At 42.1% G+C, this 20,651-nt stretch overlaps 1 protein-coding gene across 1 annotated transcript in view; it reads left to right on the plus strand.

Moving 5' to 3' along the window:
* Positions 1 to 13,058: 13,058 nt before the first annotated feature.
* Positions 13,059 to 20,651, plus strand: part of RAP2A (RAP2A, member of RAS oncogene family) — a gene marked incomplete at both ends in the record, with an annotated part of 32,463 nt that continues 24,870 nt past the window's right edge. The window contains one exon of the mRNA XM_080688834.1: positions 13,059 to 13,372. Within this exon, the coding sequence (XP_080544960.1) occupies positions 13,059 to 13,372 (314 nt within the window). The remainder of the gene's footprint in view (positions 13,373 to 20,651) is intronic.

A 20,651-nucleotide genomic window follows, 5' to 3' on the forward strand; every position in this document is an offset into this window, starting at 1 on the left:
GGAAATCTCAATAGTCGAGTTCTTATAAACCATGAATACTAAACCCAAGAGCAGGTAATGACATCATGCACTTCGCCCGGGTCAGCCCCAAGGCTTGTTGTCTTAGCTCTATATTAATACTGCCTCCTTTTACTCTCAAAGGCAAACAGATATAGATGACGGATTATAGGGTCTAAGAGTTTTAAATTGATTTAAAATGTAAATGTAAAGCTATTTTGGCTGACAGCAACTTTACAAATGTGATGTAGGCTATCACCCAGAAACCTCAAATCCCCCCACTGCAGGCACTGCAATAAGGAAGCCCCTATTTTGGTAAGAGTTATCCCACCTGTTTCTGGGCAAGCGAGTACTGTGATTAAGAGGAACTAGATGATCTCATGATACTTTCAGTTTCTCCAAAAGACAACTGGAAAACTATTGTCATATAAGAATGACAATAGCTAGTTGAGGCAAAGCATTGCTTTCTGTATTTGTTGAACAGCTGCAGGAAATACTCAATTTCTCCTGGATTGTCCACTCTTTAAAGGGCTGGCACCAGGCTCTCCGCCTGGATCTGTGAGATAAGCGCATCCCAAGCCTCCCTTTGCATGACCTGGTGACCGCCTGGAGCTCCTGTGCTGTATTTTGTTATTAAACCTGCATGAGAGAAAGTATTTCCATTATTACCAAAAGGACAGATGATCTCCTCCAGGGAATCTGACAGGACCTCTAACATAGGCATTCAGGCAGTGGTTTCAGAAGCCACTGTCATCATGAGCTATGTACAATTAGGTCTTGAGAAATGCTCGGGCCATAATATATAATTAACACTGACGCACTGGCAGTAGAATTCCACAGGGTTACAAGAAAACACATTGTAACAGAATAACTGTCTTTTGTCAGGAATCTAGTTGCAAGTGCTAGAAACCCACTGATATTACCTAAAAAGAAAATGCAGGATAAGGTTGGAGTGGAGGAGAATTCTTGCATGTCAATAATAGAAAATGTAGCTACACTTCCTTGAAAGGAGGAATGCTCCCAGGAACTGAGCACGACAGCACCTCTGAGACTAGGGGAGCCAACAGTGCTCCTCTGTCTCTCAGTCTCTCATTTCTCTGTAGATTGACATTCTCTGGTGGTTTATTTGTACACAGAGCCAGACAAGGCCTTCTGGGTGGTTTTCTTGCACTTCCTAGTTCAAATGCCTGGCCCTCCAGATGCCAATTCTAAATTCCTAGGAGGAGGCGTTCTCAATGGCACCTAGGCATGGTGTCCAATGCCTAGCCCAGAGAACACATGTGATACAAACATCAGTCCTCTGGAGCCCAACAAAAACCCCCATGGTAACTCATCAAGGGACATAATTGTCACGTGCATTTTTACTTTATGCCTCTCGAACCAAGAATCTTTACTTTCTATTTTTCCCAAATATATTTGGAAATAAGTTGGGCATATGGGCACACAGAAGCATCATGTTCTGAGTAGGTAGGAATGCCATTTTAGCACACTCAACTGTGCCGCTAAAAACTTCTGTACGGAAGTAGATCAGATTGTGTAACTTCTGAGCATCATGCCAAGGGCTCCCGACCAAGGCAGCCCCTGCGGACTCACGAGGAGGAGGAGGGGGGGGAGGAGGAGGAGGAGGGCATCCTCGGTGCTCCACCCTGTCAGCTGCCACCTGGCTAGTCCTGAATGAGACCCCAGAGTTTCTGTGCTACCACCACCTCTAAGATTTCCTATCCTGTCTACACCAGCCCTCAGCTGGAAAGAGAGAGGAGACCCTTAATAAGGGGACTAAATACATATGTATTTTCTTTGCATCCTGAATCCTTACAGTGAGATAGACTTGATTTCTAAGCAACCAGAAAAACTCCTGAAATTTCAAGGGAACACAAGACAACACTATATCAAGGGCATGTCCAAGTGTTGATAAATACCCTAATTATTTTTTAACCTTGATGAATCATAGTTTTTAGAACTCATTTGCCTTGGTGACTTGTTCTATCATTGTTGGCATGTGTGTGTATGTTACCCAGTTAGAATACTCTTACTATATTTTTTAAAAACAAAAAAGAAGTTAAGTTGGGTATGGTGGACCATGCCTGTAATCCAAGTACTTGGGAGGTTGAGACTGGAGGATTGCAGGTTTGAAGCTAGCCTCAGCAATTCCATGAGGCTCACATAAACTTAGAGAGACCTTGCTTACAAATAAAAAATAAAATAGGGCTGAGGGTGTAGCACAGAAGTAGAATGCTCCCTGGCTCCAGTCCCCAATACTATAAAAAAAATTAGTTGAGCCAAGCATGGTGGCACATGTCTGTAATCTCAGTACTTGTAAGGCTAAGGCAGGAGGATCTTAGGTTTGAGGGTAGCCTCAGCAACTTAGTAAGACACTGTTTCAAAATAAAAAATAAAATAGGGCTAGGGATGTAGCCTGGAGGTAGAATACCCCTGGGTTTAATTTCCAGTACCACAAAAGATTAAATGAATAAATAAATAAACAGGTAAATAAGAAGTGACTCTTTTTATGAGTAATTTCACATGCATTGGGATAGAAAATGGGAGGCTTTCTGTATTTATAATTTTGTTAGATTCAAAATCTGTGTTTCAGTATAAGGATTTGGTTAGAAAAACAAATGTCTGACTAAAGCATGTGACCAAGTTGCAATTTTTGTGCATTAAGCCCTAGTCAATGCTCTTCAAATGATTACAGTGTTTGAAATTTCACACTTATATCTTTATCTGGCTTACAGTTTAAGTTCAAAGTTTAAAAAAACCATGGATTTTAAGTATTATGTAACTAGAAATGATATCTTTTAATAGGGATAATAGAATAATTCAATAATTTAGAAATTTATAATTATATACCATTTAATATTTTATACTTAACTAATTCAATCCATATTTATTGATTATGCACCATTGACTAGCTAAAGCATTATAGAGATTCGAAAGATAAAAATATATAGGTTCTCTACCTCACTCCCAACATTCTAGGTCCTCATACCATCTAAAATGACAGGTGGAGACACGTATAATACATAAAAATTTGTAGTACATTTGAGAAGAGACATAAAGTGCTTGGGGAATCTGGCAAAATACTAATTCTAGCATAGGAGTCAAGTGAGGAGGTATAATTTAAGATAAATTCTGGATTTGAAGTAGGCATTTTTAATTCAGGCACTTCAGTAAAAAATTTCAGGATCACCATTTATGTGTGATTTTTACTTCAGAATGTACATAATTACTATTACTGACTTTCAAGTTAGGGACAACTTAAAGTCATCAAGAGGATTTCATTCATTGTACTCATGTCCTACCTTCCTTTCCCCAAACTCTTAATTGGTGAAACTTGGGGGAAGGAGATTTGGGCACTACTCTCCCCCAACACACACACACACACACACACACACACACACACACACACACACACATGCAGAGCAAGACAAAGTGTGAATAGCACGACAAAAACTGTTTATAGACGTGCTCAAAGGAAGGACAAAGTTTCTGTAAAAATATTTTTTTTGAGAGACGATGTTAATGTCTCTTGGGATGATCTCATTTGGCTTAAATTAAAAACTTATCTATAGAGGTCATTTTACTTAAGATTATCTTATACATATTTATGAAGTGAGCTTTAAGTCCTTTCTGGAATTGAGTTTTTAAAAAGCAAGAAACAAATAGATAACGGCCATCTAGAGGAAGAACTAGCGTCCTGACTGGACGTTCTCTATTTCCGTTTTTGGAGGAGCTAGGGATTCAGGAGGAGGACATAAAGACCCAGTCCTACTCACAGCCCATTTGGGAGGTGGCTAAACATCTGTGTGAGGGTGACCCCACCTTCACCCCACCAGTGATAGACCTAGAGGCCCTCGGCTTAAGACAGTCTAAGGCCCTCATGGACAGAGCAACAGCAAGTACTCTGAAAACCCTGCAACTTCTGCATAAGGATTTGAATCACTCCTAACTCTACAGACCACAAATGGCTCCTTTTAACATCTTTTACTTTGTTATTGAGTGCCAGCCTTAGAACTGATGGGTGTTCACATAATCTAATCATACCAACAGATTAACATTTCTTAGATAATTTACACATGGTATAGAATCTTTTCACTGGAAACTTTGCCTTGTCTGGGAAATAGCCACAATTTTTAGGGAAGATACATAGAAGCGACCAGTCCCCAGCTGACAGTAGATAACAGAAGCATTGAGGAATAGTTTAACCTCGTTCACCTCCCGGGCAGACCAAGGAAAATAAAAAGGTGACGACCCGACTGTCTCCCGCTGCTCCTCTCATTCAAAGTTGAGTGCAATCAACTTGGCCATCAGGGTCACAGCAGAGAGAGAGTACTCGGCTAAGTAAACAAGACTTGTTTTTCTCAACCGAGGATGTCATTTGAATGTGGTTAATTATTCATGAAGTAGCTAATATTTTGTGAGGCGGTGTAAGAAGCACTAATTAGGATAATAACAAAGGCGGTATGTTGATTTTGGAGGGGATAAACTGGGGAGTGGGATGAAGGAGCTCCCTGGACAAGATGACCGGCTGGCTGCTAGGACAGCCGAGTACTCCTTTCACCACGCGGGACTCTGCTTCTCAAGGGGTCTCCAGGTCATGGTGAACAGAATACAGTGAGAAGCGGAAGGAAAACTAAGGGAATTATATGAGGGAATGGCTTCAAGGTTTGGAAACATCTTGTAATCTCATGAAAAGAACATTTTAATTAAGAACCTATTAGGCCGGGGAGAGGGTGGTGGCGCATGCTTGTAGTACCAGTACTTGGGAGGCTGAAACAGGAGGATCCCAGCTTCGCAGCCAGCCTCAGCAACTCGTGAGGCCCTTCACAGTTTAGTGAGACTCTGTTTCAAAATTAAAAAATAAAATAGGGCCAGGTGCCAGGTGTAGCTCAGAGGTAGAATGCCCCTGGGTTCAATCCCCAGTACCTCAAAAAAAAAAAAAAAGAACCTATTAATTGTCAAGGCTGTTTCTGTTCATGTTATACCAAGTGAAGAGAGTAACCTTATATTCAAAAAAACCAAATAAGTGAAGCACCAGGCACAGTGGAGTCTATACCTGCTCCTGCTCACTCTGGGCCACAACCCATGCCGTGGCTCGTGCTCTGATTTAAATTATTGTCTTCTATTTTATTATTATTTTTGCTTTCTTTCATGACTACCAGAAAGCCGAGTTAAATGCTCTAAACTTGACGGAACATTAGTGAAATTTAACTGCACATCTTCTTGCATTTTAAACGGGGAGAGATATTTTTACATCCAAAGTCTATAAAATCTTAAATGTAGAATTTCAGGCAGCAGTCAACTAAGTGGTGATTTTTCTATATCCTTCTGGCACTCCTCAATCCCAGGCCCATCAGCTGCCATCTGCCTTGCCTATTGTACAGCTATTCTTTCTCTTATGCAAGCTTCTTTGGCATATGAACTGCTTAGAAGACATTTATCACCTTGATTTTAAAAAACAAAAACTCATTTTTTTCCACTTTGTTTTCATTTTCTTTGTGCACAAAAAAACCAAGATTCATGTTTTTTTTTTTGGGGGGGGCGGTACTGGAGATTGAACCCAGAGGCATTCTACCACCGAGCTACATCCCAGCCCTATTTTTTATTCTTTATTTTGAAACAGGATCTCACTGAGTTGCAAAGGGCCTCCCTAAGTAGCTGAGGCTGTCCTCAAACCATGATCTTCCTGTCTCAGTCTCCCAAAGGAGGTTAAGAAAATCAGCTAAAACAAGATTTTAGATGCAGCTTTATAATCCATTTCATCATTCATTTATTTACAACCACTGTATGATTTCCACAATATTTTAGGCAATATGCTGACTGCAGGTAAAACAAAAGTGAACCAAGTGCTGTCCATTTCCTAGTCACAGGAGAAGACAGAGAAATAATGTGTTATTGGTGTTAAAACAGAAGTCTGTTCCGGGTTATGCTTGGGGTCACAGCAAGTGGCAAATTCTATCTCCAGTAATATTAATATGTGTTCAAAGGCCTACTGTAGCTTACGAAAATTTTTTGTATTTGTATAGAAAATGACATTAGAAAAACCACTACAACCATATTTGACCAGGAACCACAATAATGTCTAACAAAATTCTGATTTTTATTTACAAGTATTTATTGTTGCTCTGCTTTATAATTGACACACGTATGAGGGGTTTTTATTTCCAAAATGCTTCAGTTATCTGTAAATTATTATTCCTTCAGCTTTTTGTTGTTCTTGTTGTTATTGAAGAGATTTTCTACAGCAAGGTACAAAAAAAAAAAACTTCTAAGGAAAACACTTTAAATTACATTATTTACCAGAAAGACTGTTTTTATATATTACTGGTCTATTGAAATGTTTCTTTTCAATCAAACTCCATTCATTTTTACATAATGCATGTCAAGAACAGCTACCACAAGAAATAACCATAAGCAAAACCTGTTTTCCTACCTGTCTTCTACTTTTTTATGTGAAAGTTTGAATTGCTCCTTCTAGACATCCTGGAGTCCATGATTACTTCTCATGACAATTCTTTTATGATGCCCACATCATAAATTATGCATTATCTTGAATAATGCCTTAATTTCAAATCCATCCTTGTACCCCTACTTTTTCTTCTGTATTATTTTTCCCTGTATCAGTTGTATGCCTTTCATAAATCTTGCTTGAGACTTCTGGATTCTGACTTTCCCTGAGTGGCAATTCTAATCCCTATAGCAACAGTATTTGCTATAGGGATTTGCTATAGGGATTATTAAAGAATCAAGTGAGTCCGTGTGACCCTCACCTCACTCCTAATTCCTGCTTTCATCCTGGGCCCTTTTGGTCTCTTATTTCTTCTCCTCTCTCCCATCCAGTCTGTCCTCTGACCACTTCCTCCAGAATATGGTTCCATATTAACTTTCTTCAGCTTTCCTTGACTAACCCACTCTAGTTTCTTCCTGTTTCTCTTGACCTCTAGGAATCCATGCATAAATTATACACTATATTATCACGTATGTGGAAAGTGTCTGCTTCCATAATTTTACTCAGTTCTCTAGTTATATTTCATAATATTTTATTATTCATTTATATTTTATTATACACCTCTTTTCACCAGCATTTTTACAGATATAATCTAAAATACTTGAGCACATAGTTTAGAGGAAGAAAGACTTATTAGCCAATGATTTCAGGGTTCGGGGTTCAGTCCATGTGAGGCCAGAGACTGCAGATCTCGGCATGGTGTCTGGAAACAGAGGGAGGGAGAATACAGGCTTCTCTCCTCACATCATGGAGGTTGGACGCAAGAGAGAGGGAGAGGAGGAACCGTACATAACCCCCAAGGCTGCGTCGCTGGGATCCACCTTCTCCAGACAAACCCTACCAGCTCAAGCCGCCACCCAGATAAACCCAGCACAGTGGATTTATCCACTAATGAGATTACAATTATCCTAACGTATCAACCCTGAATATTAATAAATGAGCTCTTTAAGGGGATATTCTATATCTAACTATAACAATATCCTGGGTTTTCCTTCTTACTAGCATGATCAAGCTTGGTTGCTTAATGTCTGTCTCTCCTGATAGAATACAAGTTCTTTTGGCTAATTATTTACACTGCTGAACCTCCAGAACTCAGAAAAATATACATACTTCGTACTCAATAAATGTAGTATCTTTAACATACCATTCAGGATATTAGTAAAAGGAAATTACAAATACTTGTTGTTTAATTAATTAATCTATTTATTTATTTTGTGGTATGGGGGACAGAATGCAGGGGCTTCTACATCCGAGCTACACCCCCAGCCCTATTTTTTAGTCCTTTATTTTGAGACAGGGTCTCACTGAGTTGCGAAGGGCCTCGCTAAGTAGCTGAGGCTGACTGAGAACCAACATCCTCTTGTCTCAGCCTCCCGAATGCTGGGATTGCAAGCGTGCGCCTGTTTTATTTTAAATACCATTTTGTCTGGACTTCCTTATGCTTTTTATAACAATTGGGATGTTTCCAACTGCAGGTGCAGAAAACCTAACTCAGACTTAAGTCAGAGGACACTGGCTATTCCCTCAGCCATGAACCCAAAGGTGGGCATTTCCAGTGTTAGACAGCCCAATGTTGTCAGCCAGGACCTAGGTCCTCCCATCTTTCTCCTTAGCCAGCTGCAGCTCTGATTGGCTTTCTACCTGAGTCAGAAGGCACTGAAGCCCAGGGATGGTGGCCATGTTCTAATATTTCAATGTGCAAAGCAGGAAGCCTGGAAGCACGATGTCCAAAAATGGGGACATCTCTTCACTCTTGTCAGATTTCCAGAAACCCCCAGCCCCAGCAGCCTCATTCTAAGATCGGAAACGAGTCACGTGTCTGCTTCTGGACTAACTGTGGGCAGAGGGAAAAGCACCCCTGTTAATGGCCAGCTCTGATTCACACCAGGTTCCTTGGCAAAAATAAAGGGAAAGTGCTGGGTATGCGGGCAACCCTGTGCCTGCTCTTGTGCTCTAAGCGAACTACACTGGAGCTCTGTTTCCCTCAGAGCCCACGAGCTCTTAAGATTCTTCTGGCTTTTTCGCTTTTCTCCCTACATTTTAGTCATTAAGCATTTTCTTTCAGAAATGTTTTCTGTTTTATGCTTAAAGTTGCCTTTTGCAATGCTTACTTTCTCAACGAATAGGTTTCTTTCACTGACTTGTTTACATACTCAGCATCTGCATTCTAATTTTTCTTTTCTTGGCAAAAGCACTGAGACAGGTCACATTTTCCACAGAAGAACAAGTTCATTTCCCCATCTTTTCCACTCTTCGTGTATTAGAAGCCTCAGAGGCCACAGAAATGTCATCGGCTCCCTTTATAATTGCCGGCAGCATGTCATCAGTGTTAAATGCACTTGACATGTCCTTTCCTGGGTTTTAATAGGCAGCAATGCGAATCAGGGTTTTATAGCCAAGAAGCACTGGCCACATTACAAACGCCCTCTACTAATTTGTTTATATTAAATTCTTTGTGCATTTGCTTCTTGTTAACATCAGGAAATCCCAGAACACAGTGTATTTCCCACTTTATTCCACCTTTCCCAACATCTTTCACAGAAAGAAAGAAAGGCGCTGGGTTTCCATGGTAACACCTGTGTGACAATTGAAGTATCTGGATATAGGTGAGATAACTCCCTTTCATATCCAGTAGGGAGTAAAGAAATAAAGTTTTTATTTCTTTCCCTTTTCTCTTTTTATTTTCTCCCGGCAATACACTCCTGAAACTAAAGGGACCCTGCGGTGTCAGCATACAGCGTGGAGTTTTCGCTGTTATGCCGAGTTACAGCTCTTGGGGGGGGGAATTCAGCTTCATCTTATCTCATTTTTATTTGGCTTTCCTACAAATAAGTGAACAAAGACATAAGTTTTTGTTTCTAAAATCACTCTGAGAATAGGGTTTATTCTGGCATAGAAACTAACATGGTTGAAGACTAGAGGAATAGACTCCCATCTCTCTCCCAACTCTTCAAAATTCTCTACAGGTCCTAAAATTCTTCAAACACAGGGTAATCTTTCAACCAGTCTTCCACATATAGCCACAGATCAGGCACCTGCCATCATGTGAGCCAAACAGGGACAGGACCCAGATCCTACCCATTCACGGTGGTGAAAAATCTACCTTCGTGGCACTGAGAAAGAAAACCCAGGCCTGTTAACAGGAGAAACATAAATGAGATGTAACAGCCCCACTTTGTCTCCACACTTCTCCTTATCAGCAAAGTCGGCATTGATGAAAGGTCAGGGAGAATAGCCTGTGAAATGTCTAAAAGCTCTCCTACGCCCCATTATTCTAAGTGTGGAGCTAGGATGCCCATTTACTACTTGTGTGACAACTGCGATTAGATGCTCCAATCCAGAGCTTTCCAATTTGTGGCGACCTGGAAGTAAGAAAAACAGTTGCTTACAGGTGTCTTATGGACCCACAATCCCAGTACAAATCCCCTCCCCAAATCACAGAATCTTTATTACTTGCAAAGTGAATGGATTTTCAGCTCCACTGTAATGCGAGGTACTAAATGGGCTGTCATGAGCTATACAAAGGGAGATAGTTTTTTGATTCTTAGCTCTATTTAATCCTCCAACAGCCAAGGATTTTTTATCACCAAGGTGTACAATTTGCATTGTACAAAATACAGTCTGCTTATCCTCAGAAACATGTAGCTGCTGCTAATCCAAAGTAATCATAAATAAGCACACTAGTTTTGCACAAGATATGATACTTCTAAAAAGCTGGGTGAGCACTACATCCTCTTGAAACATAGCCAAAGTAGATCAGTCTGACCTGCACATGTAAGCTCTCTCAATTTTAATGTACTTCTTTATACATTATAGCTTAGACAGAGATAAAAGATCCTTTTCAGTTTCACTTTTCTAAAACTGCTTCTGACTCGTTTTTACAATTTGCTTTCATTGCTGATTTTGGTAGTTTAGATTTAACTTCTCAGATTTTTGTAATATGTAATCAAGAAATAATGACTGACATACTATCAGCACTCTATATCCATGGGTTCTGCATCCACGAATTCAACCAGCCATCGATCAAAAATAGGGAGGAAAACTGCATCTGTACTGAATAAATACTGACTTTCCCCCTTGTCGTTCATTATGTCTTAAACAATAGAGTATACCAACTATTTGCATAGCATTGACGTTGTATTAGTTATAAGGAATCTCAAGGTCATTTAAAGTATCTAGAAGACTGTGGATAGGTTAGATGTAAATATGCCATTTTATATAAGAAATATGAACATTCATAGCTTTGGGTATTGGGGGGGCACATGACAGACATACTCCAAGGACTATTGTATTTTACTGAGAGAAACAACTATAATTTTGTATTTTAAATGTGACATGTCACTTGCCCTGAATTACTTTAAACAAAAACTTGGTGTTTGTACTTAGAGCAAAATATTGTACGCATAAGTTACCCACTTTCATATAATATAGAGATGGGCGCTGTCGGACTTTACTAAATCTGAGTACATCTTTGCTAGAGTTTGATAATTGACAGGGAAGATGGGAAGCATCTGGCATTTAGAGGAACTCAGATCAAAATCCTCTCTACGATGACCTTGTGGAACAGAGGAACGCTGGGCAAGTACGCCCCAGTAACATCAGAACCACAGAAATGTGCTGTTTTCAAGAAATGCGAGAAAGCAATGGAAATGGAAGACCAGTTTGAGAAAGAGACGGTTTAAGAAAGGCAAATACAGCAACCAGTATGTTAATAACCAAGGATGTTTGACTATGTAGATACTCCTAAATTTGAAAGGGTGGGAAAGGGTCTATAACTAAGCTCTAATGCTAACAACCAAAACGCTAAGTTCTAAAAAAAAAAAAAAAGCCAAAACGCTAGGTAGTAAAAGAAAAATAAATGTTTTAGGAGACACTCTTGGAACGCCAGTGCAACTGCTGCAGGATGCCTCCTTAAGCACCGGAAAATTTCTCACCCTACAGACAAAAGTCCCTGTTTTCTCGATTCAGCCCACATCCCGCAGCACTACTTTCGTGCCCATCATTTAGGCAGAATGCCACGAGAACGTTAAAAGCAGAATTCATCACTCTCGCCTGCCAACGCATCCTGTTCCTTTGCCAACAGAGCGCTGCGACCGGCCCTTCAATCTCCGCCCCTCCCGAACCCCACCAGCTTGCCCTGTCTCCACACCCCCGCCCTGGAGGCCAGGGCACCGCGGGCTCTGGTTGGCCCAGCCCCAGTCACGTCATCCTCTAGCTCGCCTACCATTAGCTGGCGGGGCACTCGCAGAGGCAAATGCCCAGCCTGGAGAGGCTGTGGGGGGAGGGCTGGCAGCTCGCGTTTAGTGTGTCCGATTGGTGGAACAGGGGCATCTGTGGCAGGAGACGCCTCTCTGTTGGTCAAGAGTGGTACCGTGGGGTCCAGAGTCGTGATCTGATTGGCTAGAATGAACCTCAGATTCCTACTAGACGGTCCCAGCAGGCTGTTGCTATGAGGTGTCTCCGGGCCTTTCGGGAGCCGCTGGGAGCTCCGCTCTCCAGGTTTTCCACGCACCCGTGGCTGACAGGGCGTGGGAAGAGCTCGGAGCTGGCAGGTCCTGGAGGGCGGGGCCGGCGGGAGGCGGGACGGGGTCTTGCAAACGTCATCGGGCATCGACCCGGATTGCGTAATGTCTGAGCGCCGCAGACTACTCCTAGCGCAACTGCTGGAAGAGACTTTCATTTATCCCTCAGAGTCTAACATCTACCTTAATTCCGTTGTGTTTTGAACCAGGCTGAGGCCTGGAGGCGTTCGTGTCCGCAAGCAAAGGACATCTTTACTTAAGGACATCTTTACCTTCACATCTTTATGTTCATGCAACACAAAAGCAAAGACAGCCCTCCTGGAATGTTCAGGCTGCGAGCTGCCCGGCAGAGACCCTCACGCCCGGGACTCCTCTTGGACACTGCGCGTGTCTCCCTCTTACTTCCCGCCTCAGGTTAACGCCGGGCTCGGGTACCGCCCCGTCTCTTCCCCAGGCTGAGCCTGGGAGTCGGGCTGGCCGCCGCTCCCGCCTCGGTCGGGCGGCGCGCACGCGCAGTCCGCCGGCGCGGGGCAGGGACGGAACCCGCGGGGTGGGGTGTTGGCGGGCGGACGCCGGGCTTGTTTATCTGAGCACGGGCGGAGGCTTCCGCGCCGCGCACAGCCTCTCGGGAGCGCGCGCGGCCGGTCGCCTTGACGACGGGCGCCGGGGCGGGGCGAGCCGCGGCCCCGCCTCCGCCCCGCCCCCGGCCGCGCTGCGGCGGGCTCGGGCGCGCGCTCCGGCGCGGCGGGCGGGCGCTGGGCGTGGGGCGCGAGGGGCGGGGCGGCGGCAGGCACTGCGGCCGCGCTCGGGCGGCTCCGGCTCGGCTCGCCCTCCGTCCCCGCCGGCGCCGCGGGGTCGCTTCGCCGCCCGCTCGGCCCACGCCCAGGGCCGCCGCTCCCTGTGCTGCCGGCCCGCCGCCGGGGCCGGGGCGGCCGCGGCCGTGAGTGGGGGCGGCGGGGCCGGTCCGGGCGCGGCGGCGGCGGCGGCGGGCGGAGGTCTATGTCGCGGGCGGCGGCGGCCGCGGAGGGACGATGCGCGAGTACAAAGTGGTGGTGCTGGGCTCGGGCGGGGTGGGCAAGTCCGCCCTGACCGTGCAGTTCGTGACCGGCACCTTCATCGAAAAATACGACCCCACCATCGAGGACTTCTACCGCAAGGAGATCGAGGTGGACTCGTCGCCGTCGGTGCTGGAGATCCTGGACACGGCGGGCACCGAGCAGTTCGCGTCCATGCGGGACCTGTACATCAAGAACGGCCAGGGCTTCATCCTCGTCTACAGCCTGGTCAACCAGCAGAGCTTCCAGGACATCAAGCCCATGCGGGACCAGATCATCCGAGTGAAGCGGTGAGCTGCGGCCGCCCGCAGGCTCGGGCCGCGGGCTGAGCCCCAGGGGCCCCGGCCCCGCTCTGGTCTCAGATGGAGGGCTTTGTCTCACAACTAAAATTGGGCACCCCGTTTACCCACGGCGCAGCAGCCCTTTGTCTCTTGGATATTATTAGTGGCGCTCGGGCCGAACCCCAAAGGAAACAAAGTTTAAAACTTGCTGGGGGGGAGGGGTGGGGTGCGCGCTGGGGAGAGGGGTGCGGTGCGCGGACGGACGGGCGGGGCGTTTGCAGGTCGCACACACAGGTGCGGTGTTTGACAGCAAAGACTGAACACAGGTGATCCCGCAATTAATGTCAGTGCGAGGGCCAGGAGACCGCTATCGTCTCCGGAAAGATTCAGTGCTGCCAAGGCTGTTTGCAAAAATGAACTCTTTGGTGCGAAACTTTTTAAGACAGATTATCAAATTATTTGAAGACTTCCTAACAACTCAGTGGGGTTGCGAGTGCATTAGCATATAGAAGCAGAACTATGCCATTCACATTAAAAGAATGCGGCTTAGTTTTTTCTTTTTTTTTTTTTCCCCAAATCTAGCCACATTTTCCTCCCTCGGGAAGGGAAGGGTGTGTGTGTGGTGGGGAGGCATTCCAGGATTCAAAACTGCCAGTTTCTTCAAAAGTGTGACTCAAGCATTAGCTCATTTAAAGTTAATGCAAATAATCTTTATCCTGATAAACTGTACTAAAGTATGCATTTTGGAAAGGTGACTGATAGCTTAAATGATTTAAAATGTTTGTTTTAAATAGATGAAGTGTATTTTTCTCCATAATTTTAAGGCTAGAGATGTAATAATATCTTAGTTCAAAGTTTTGGTAAAATTTTCTAATTATTCTTTAATTACACATGACTCTTTTCATCAGGTTCTTACTAGTTAATGCTGCTGACAATTACAGTGTCTTCTTTTTTCCTGCCATATTCTACCTATAAATGGGCAGACATTTACTGAAAATAGTTGTGAGTGTATTGTAGACACAGTCATATTGTCAGTAAGTCTGATTCTACTGATTTGAAAGAGCCAGGGCCAAATCACTTGTACTCTTATTCTTTATAAGTGATAGATTTTTTTTTAATATTACATATGAGATAAAAGGAAAGGCCCCTCGCCACACTCCACCCCCAATGAACGGAGTTTCACTGTAATAGTAAGACTAGAATTGTGTTACTTCTTGTGTCCAATTCCAAATTAAAACACACTGATATTTTCAGGGTCTCTACTCTGCTCCAAAACCTGTGAATCTGATAAGTTTTGGGCTCATCCAATCTTATTTTCTTAAAGTTGTTGGAGAGATAGGGGGTGAATATTTTTGGCGTTAAACTTTGTGTGTGTGTAACTTGAGGGGGCCCATTGAGCAACTCAAATCCTTTATTAAGGCCTCCCACAGTGCCACTCAGTTGAACAGAAAACACATTAAGAACAACACAGTCTTATACATTGTCACGTGTCAGTTTCAGGCCTAATACATAGAGCCAATAGTAATCCAAGTCAGCACTCCAACTGTGCCACCCTTAGCATTTAAATGCAAACATTAAGATACAAAGACACATACATACACTGACACAGGGCAGACTTCTTTCTTGACAGGACTTAGGGAGTCATTGGTAGCAGGGTCCACATAATTTTGTAGTTTCCTATGATGTAATGCAGATTACTTCTCTATGATAATGGATTAGTCTGTGTACTAGAATAATTTGTTTGCTATCACCCAGGGAAAGAAAAAAGAATAAGAATCTAGTTCCCAGATACCATTTTACTCATTAGTCTCAGTTCTTGATAAAAAAAAAAAAGACCATGGATCAGCTGCATTAGAGTTGAAAACTTTTTTGCATTGGATTTCAGCTATCGTATACACAAGGACCACTTGGGCCCTTACTTCTGCATCCTGTTTTCAATACCTCACTCTGACCTCATCATCTGGTTTCTCAGTCTGTAGTGTTTTAGACACAATTTAATTCTAAAAGGATAGAAGGTTGTCTATAGGTTACATAAAATATACTACAACATACAGGGCATAGGTTGCATTAAAGCCAGAGTTCTTTAACTCCTCCCTCTTAAGAAGAATAAAACATGGCCTTCAAATGAGTGAATTTTCTATTCTTTTGGGGACCAATTTTTAAACTAACCGGTTGCCATAAGAGGTATTCAGTAGCTGTTTCCTCTCTGCCCATTGTGTGCTAGCTAGCTGCTTTATGTATTATATACAACAATTGTTTGGGGATATTTAATTTCACCATAACGCAGATGACATACCCCAAGTACAGAGGTATGTTATCTTACCAAGACCAGTCATTGGTGGAGAGGAGATTTAAAACAAGATCTGCATGAATCTATCCATATTTTCTCTATATACTACTTTGTCTTTCAACTTGGTGTCTGCTGGCCAGTTCAGCTTCCAGTCTTTGGTGTAGGTAGCACTGTCTGATAGAAGCATAATGTGAACCACAGAGGTAATTTAAAAATCCCTTGTAGATGACTTACAAAACATAAATAAGTAAAATTGATTTTAGTAACCATTTTATTTAACCTGCTATATCTAAAATATCACCATTTCAACATATTCTCAATATTCAAAAGTTAGTTAGTTTTTAACTTTCCTTTTATGCTGTGTTTTCTAAATCTGGTATATGGTATTTAAAGTACATCAAACTAACCACTTTTCAAGGCTCCATTGCTACATATGGCCACAGGTTACCTTGAATAGTACAGGTCTAAAGTGTATATAGTTTGGGGAAATGCTGCTTATTGCCATAACCCTCAGTTTCCTTATTTGTGAAGTGGAGAATAGCAGACACCTCTTAGAATTGTTAGAATTAAATGAAATAATATGTATTTAGGCAACCCAGCATAATAAATGGCATGCAGAAATTGCTCAAAAAACTGTCATTCTTTTATTAGTAACTTTGTCACCCTAGCTTTTTAAAATTTTACCTGTGCTATATTTATAATTTTAATGAAATAACTTAAATTCCTACTTGCATTTTGAAATTCACAGTATAGACAAGGTAAAACTAAAAAACAATTAGAATTTAAACAATTCTTGGAAAAATACTTTGTTGGTAGTCTCTTAAAATATTTTCCCTTAAGGGGCCTTAATGAAAAAAAAAAAAACAAGAGAATAACATTTAACCTTAAGTATAGCACTAACACATAGCTAAACAACGAGATGAGGCTTTTCATTGGGTCGTTATTCTTGGTTTTTTTGTTTGTTTTTTGTTGTTGTTGTTGTTGTTTTTGGTGGTACTGGGGTGGAACCCAGAGGCCTTCTACCTCTGGGCTATACTCCCAGACCTATTTTATACTTTATTTGGAAACAGGGTCCCACTAAGTTGCTGAGAGCCTCACTAAGTAGCTGAGGCTGGCTTTGAACCCGTGTGATCCTCCTGTCTCAGCCTCCCAAGCGCGGGGATTACAAGTGTGCGCCACCACACCCGGCTTGGGTCATTTTCTTTGGAGTATTTTGCCTTTAACCAACATAAAACTGGCCCATACTCCATAAGTGTTCATGGGTACGCACACATGCATGTATATAAATGACCTCTTGGCAAAGCCAAGTGGATAGTTGAAATTGGCTATAAGGGTGCATTCATATACTTTGATTTTGTTTTTTCACTTGACTTTGTCGAGTGAGATAGGGCACAGAAAGGGGTCCTAGGGGTATAGAGCTGTTTCAGTGGTAACAAAACTAGAATTCTTTCTGATTTCAGAATTACTTCTCTCTTTCTTACCCATCCTCAGGATAGCCATGGTCCGGACTTAAAGTTTCTTAGGACATGCTGTTCAGAAGCCACTTGTTCTTAGGTTAGAGCCCAGAAACCCTCAGCAGAATATTAAAGCGCAGCATGAGCCTGCCCCCGCCTGCCTTTGAGGACTCACCTCTGACAGCCCTCCGTATGCTCTAGCACTCTGGCCTTGTTTTCATTCCTTGAAAGTCCTTTCTCTGGACTCTCCTGCCTGTATTGCACCTTTTCACAGAGTTAATCTGTACTCATTGTTTCATCCCTGCTTAAAAAATACTTTCCCCCTTTAGGGGGCCTTCTGCTTCTTCCCAAGCTGGATTAATTTCTGTCATCCCACACCAAGCTAACTCCACACTTCTCCTGCCTCAGCATGCAGGCTTTACACATCAGTGCCCCCTTCTTTTCCCTTTCTTTGCACCTCTCATCCACATTTACTTGTTTGTGTGATGATCTTTGTGCAGTGTGACTTTCTCACTAAACACCAAACCAGTAGCTTAGCACCACTTCTGGTACACAGGAACAGATCGAGAAGAATACATTGAAAGAGCGATGTTCAGAGAAGTGTGTGTATTGTCTCGGTTTCTACAAATATTTCAGTCTTAGAGAAGAGATATTTGTTAAGAGTTGATTTTAGTGTTGCAGATAGAGGAGATGGAGAGTCTTCCTCCATCTCTCACCTTCTGAGAGAGCATTTCTCATTGGGCCAGCGAGGGAAGAGGTAAAGTTTGAGATGAACCTTAAAGAATCAGGAGCATGATGTCGTCCAGATGGAGGAAATAGCGTGGGAAATGCATAAAATTCAGTTTTTGGATGCTAACTAGACCAGATTGGCTAACCTAGGAACTGTTATAGAAGTGTGAGGGGAGGCAAGGTGAACACTTTTTAAGCTAAATTATAGAAAATGGAAAGACTTTGGACTTGACCCTGTCCTTCAAGGCCATAATCAAAACTGTTAGGGAAATAGTAAAATGGAGGTTATCTTGATAGAGGCTTGATGGTAACAGACCCCTCTTTTATAACAGGAAAAATAGTTGTACATATTGGGATAATTTAGTATCTATATGAAGTATAAAGATTTAGAGTTAGCATGGTGTTGAAAGGAACAGAAAGGAGAGAACGATAAAATGTTATAACGAATCAGACAATGGGAGAGGGAGAGAGAAAGGTCAAAATAATCTTTAACATTTTGAACATACGTGCATAGAATTATGGAGGAATAGTTGGGGGAGATTATAATCATGAAGTTAGCAATGCCTAATAAGTAGTGAGAATATTTGAATAAAGCCTCAGAGGTCAGATAATATATGACTATGTACAGTATCATCTTCATAGTTCAGATTGAGAGGGGAGATGAAACCTACTGGTAGAGTATAGAGAGTAGAAGTTAATGGGTGTAGCTAGGAACAGAGACTCAAAATGCATGAACGTGGCTGTGGATAGAACTTGAGAGGGGTAAGGTCAACAGTGGAGACTTAATACGCTGTGCTGGGCTAGAGGGCACGAGGTATTTTAAGATTGGGAAAAGGCATCGATTTTTACTACCCAAAGTTAAGTTATTGTTTTTAAAACATTAATATTTTCATATCTTTTGAGTGATACAGTTGGTTTTCCTTTTCTTCTCACAGTTAATAGCATTAAAAACGTACTCTAAAACCAAAGCTTTTTGCCAATTGCTACATAACACATAGATCTTTGGCCGATGACCAGTTGGTGCTGTGGAGCAGAGAATCTATCAAAAGACACGTGTCCCAAGTGAGTGAAACGGCAGAGCTCTGCCACCATCGCTTCCTCCACAGCTAGCTCCTTCCCCAGGAACCAAAATTTAATCGTGAGCTGGGCTTCCAAGATACACAGCCTAATAGCTATGAGTCACTTTTAAAATGAATAACTATATATCACGAAGAATTGATGACTAATCCCTGGCAAACATAAAACAAAGAATTCAAGTATTGAGAAAAGAACTAATGGTAAGATTTACATCTATTTAAATATAGAACTAAGATTTAAAAACAGAATTATGGCCACAAAAAAAAGTCTGGAAAAGGAGAACTAGTATGGGTGCCCAATTCCGCATCTCTTTTTAGATGAATTCATATGATCAAAAAAATGAAATTTTCCGGGTGTGGTGGCACACGCTTGTAATCCCCGCACTTGGGAGGTGGAGACAGGAGGATCGCGCAGGTTCGAAGCCAGCCGCTCTTGTTTAAGAGACCCTGTTTCCAAATAAAAATATAAAATAGGTCTGGGAGTGTAGCTTGGAGGTAGAAGGGCTTCCAGGAACCCCAGTACTACAAAAAAAAAAAAAAAAGAAAGAAATTTAAGAATGATTCCAAAAGCTCATCATTTTTATAACTTTTTTTGGCCATTTTATTGAGTTACGATTGACACAAAGTATATGTGTTTAATGTGTACAACTTGATTTTTTTAGGTAAGCATATACCTATGAGACCATGACCCAAATCAATGCCATAAAATTTCCATTACTGCCAAAATTTCTTCCCACCGTTATCATTATTTCATTCATTCATTCTTTTGATGTGGTAGGAACACTTAAGATAAAATCTATCCTCTCAGCAAATTTTTAAATATACAGCACGTTCTTGGTAACTAGAGACACCATGCTGATGGTATGCAGTAGATCTCTAGGAATCAATCCTAACACATAACTAAACTTCACATAATGAGTGTTTTCAATAAAAGGGAAAGTTTCATTTTTTGCAGCATTTAATATTAGAACCTGACAACTTAGTTTTCTCTTTGCCATCCCAGGATTGGAGTTTTTAAAGTTCATTTGCATATGGGGAGATAATCTCCCTTCCAGCGCTGAAGTCTCTGAGAGCGCTTCCCTCTAGATGAGGCGAGAGAAGGGTCAACATTGAATAATGAGCCTTACAGAATCAGCAGCTGTGACCTGCAAGAGTTGTCTAAAGATTTGATGATAATTGTATCAATAAAATCTATAATCACAGAAATCAGTATAGGGGTTTTTTTAAGTGAAATAGCAGGAATAACTGAATAACCTGCCAACCATCTACTATGTATAGACAGAAGATATAAACTCTTCCCACATACTGATCAATGCTCTGGCAAGAGGAGCAAATGGTGACGTGGCTGTGCACCGATGTGAAGCATTCAGGCCGCCAGCAAGTGGAGGCTGTTGGCTTTCTAGCTATAGTTTAGGAAAATTCAGACAATTAGTAAGCATTAAGGGGAAGGTGGGGGCACTGATAAAAGTCAATCAGCAAGGAGAGCCAACAGATTTGGAGTCTTTATTTGCTAACATTTTTCAGGACACTTGAATGACATAATTGCTATAGGGGAACTTTTAGGAATTTCTATATGGGATATTAAAATACATGTATAGATACATTTGTACATATATCTAAGAAAGGATCTTCACATAAAGCCATGCGCACTGTACTTAAGGGAATTTCTTGAAGGGTATTTTTATTTATTTTATTTTTTATTTGGCACAGCTTTTCTTTTAGTCCTTGTTGGAAACCCT

Source organism: Muscardinus avellanarius (genome assembly GCF_963383645.1).
Source record: "Muscardinus avellanarius genome assembly, chromosome: 2".
In the NCBI taxonomy this organism is placed as follows: domain Eukaryota; kingdom Metazoa; phylum Chordata; class Mammalia; order Rodentia; family Gliridae; genus Muscardinus; species Muscardinus avellanarius.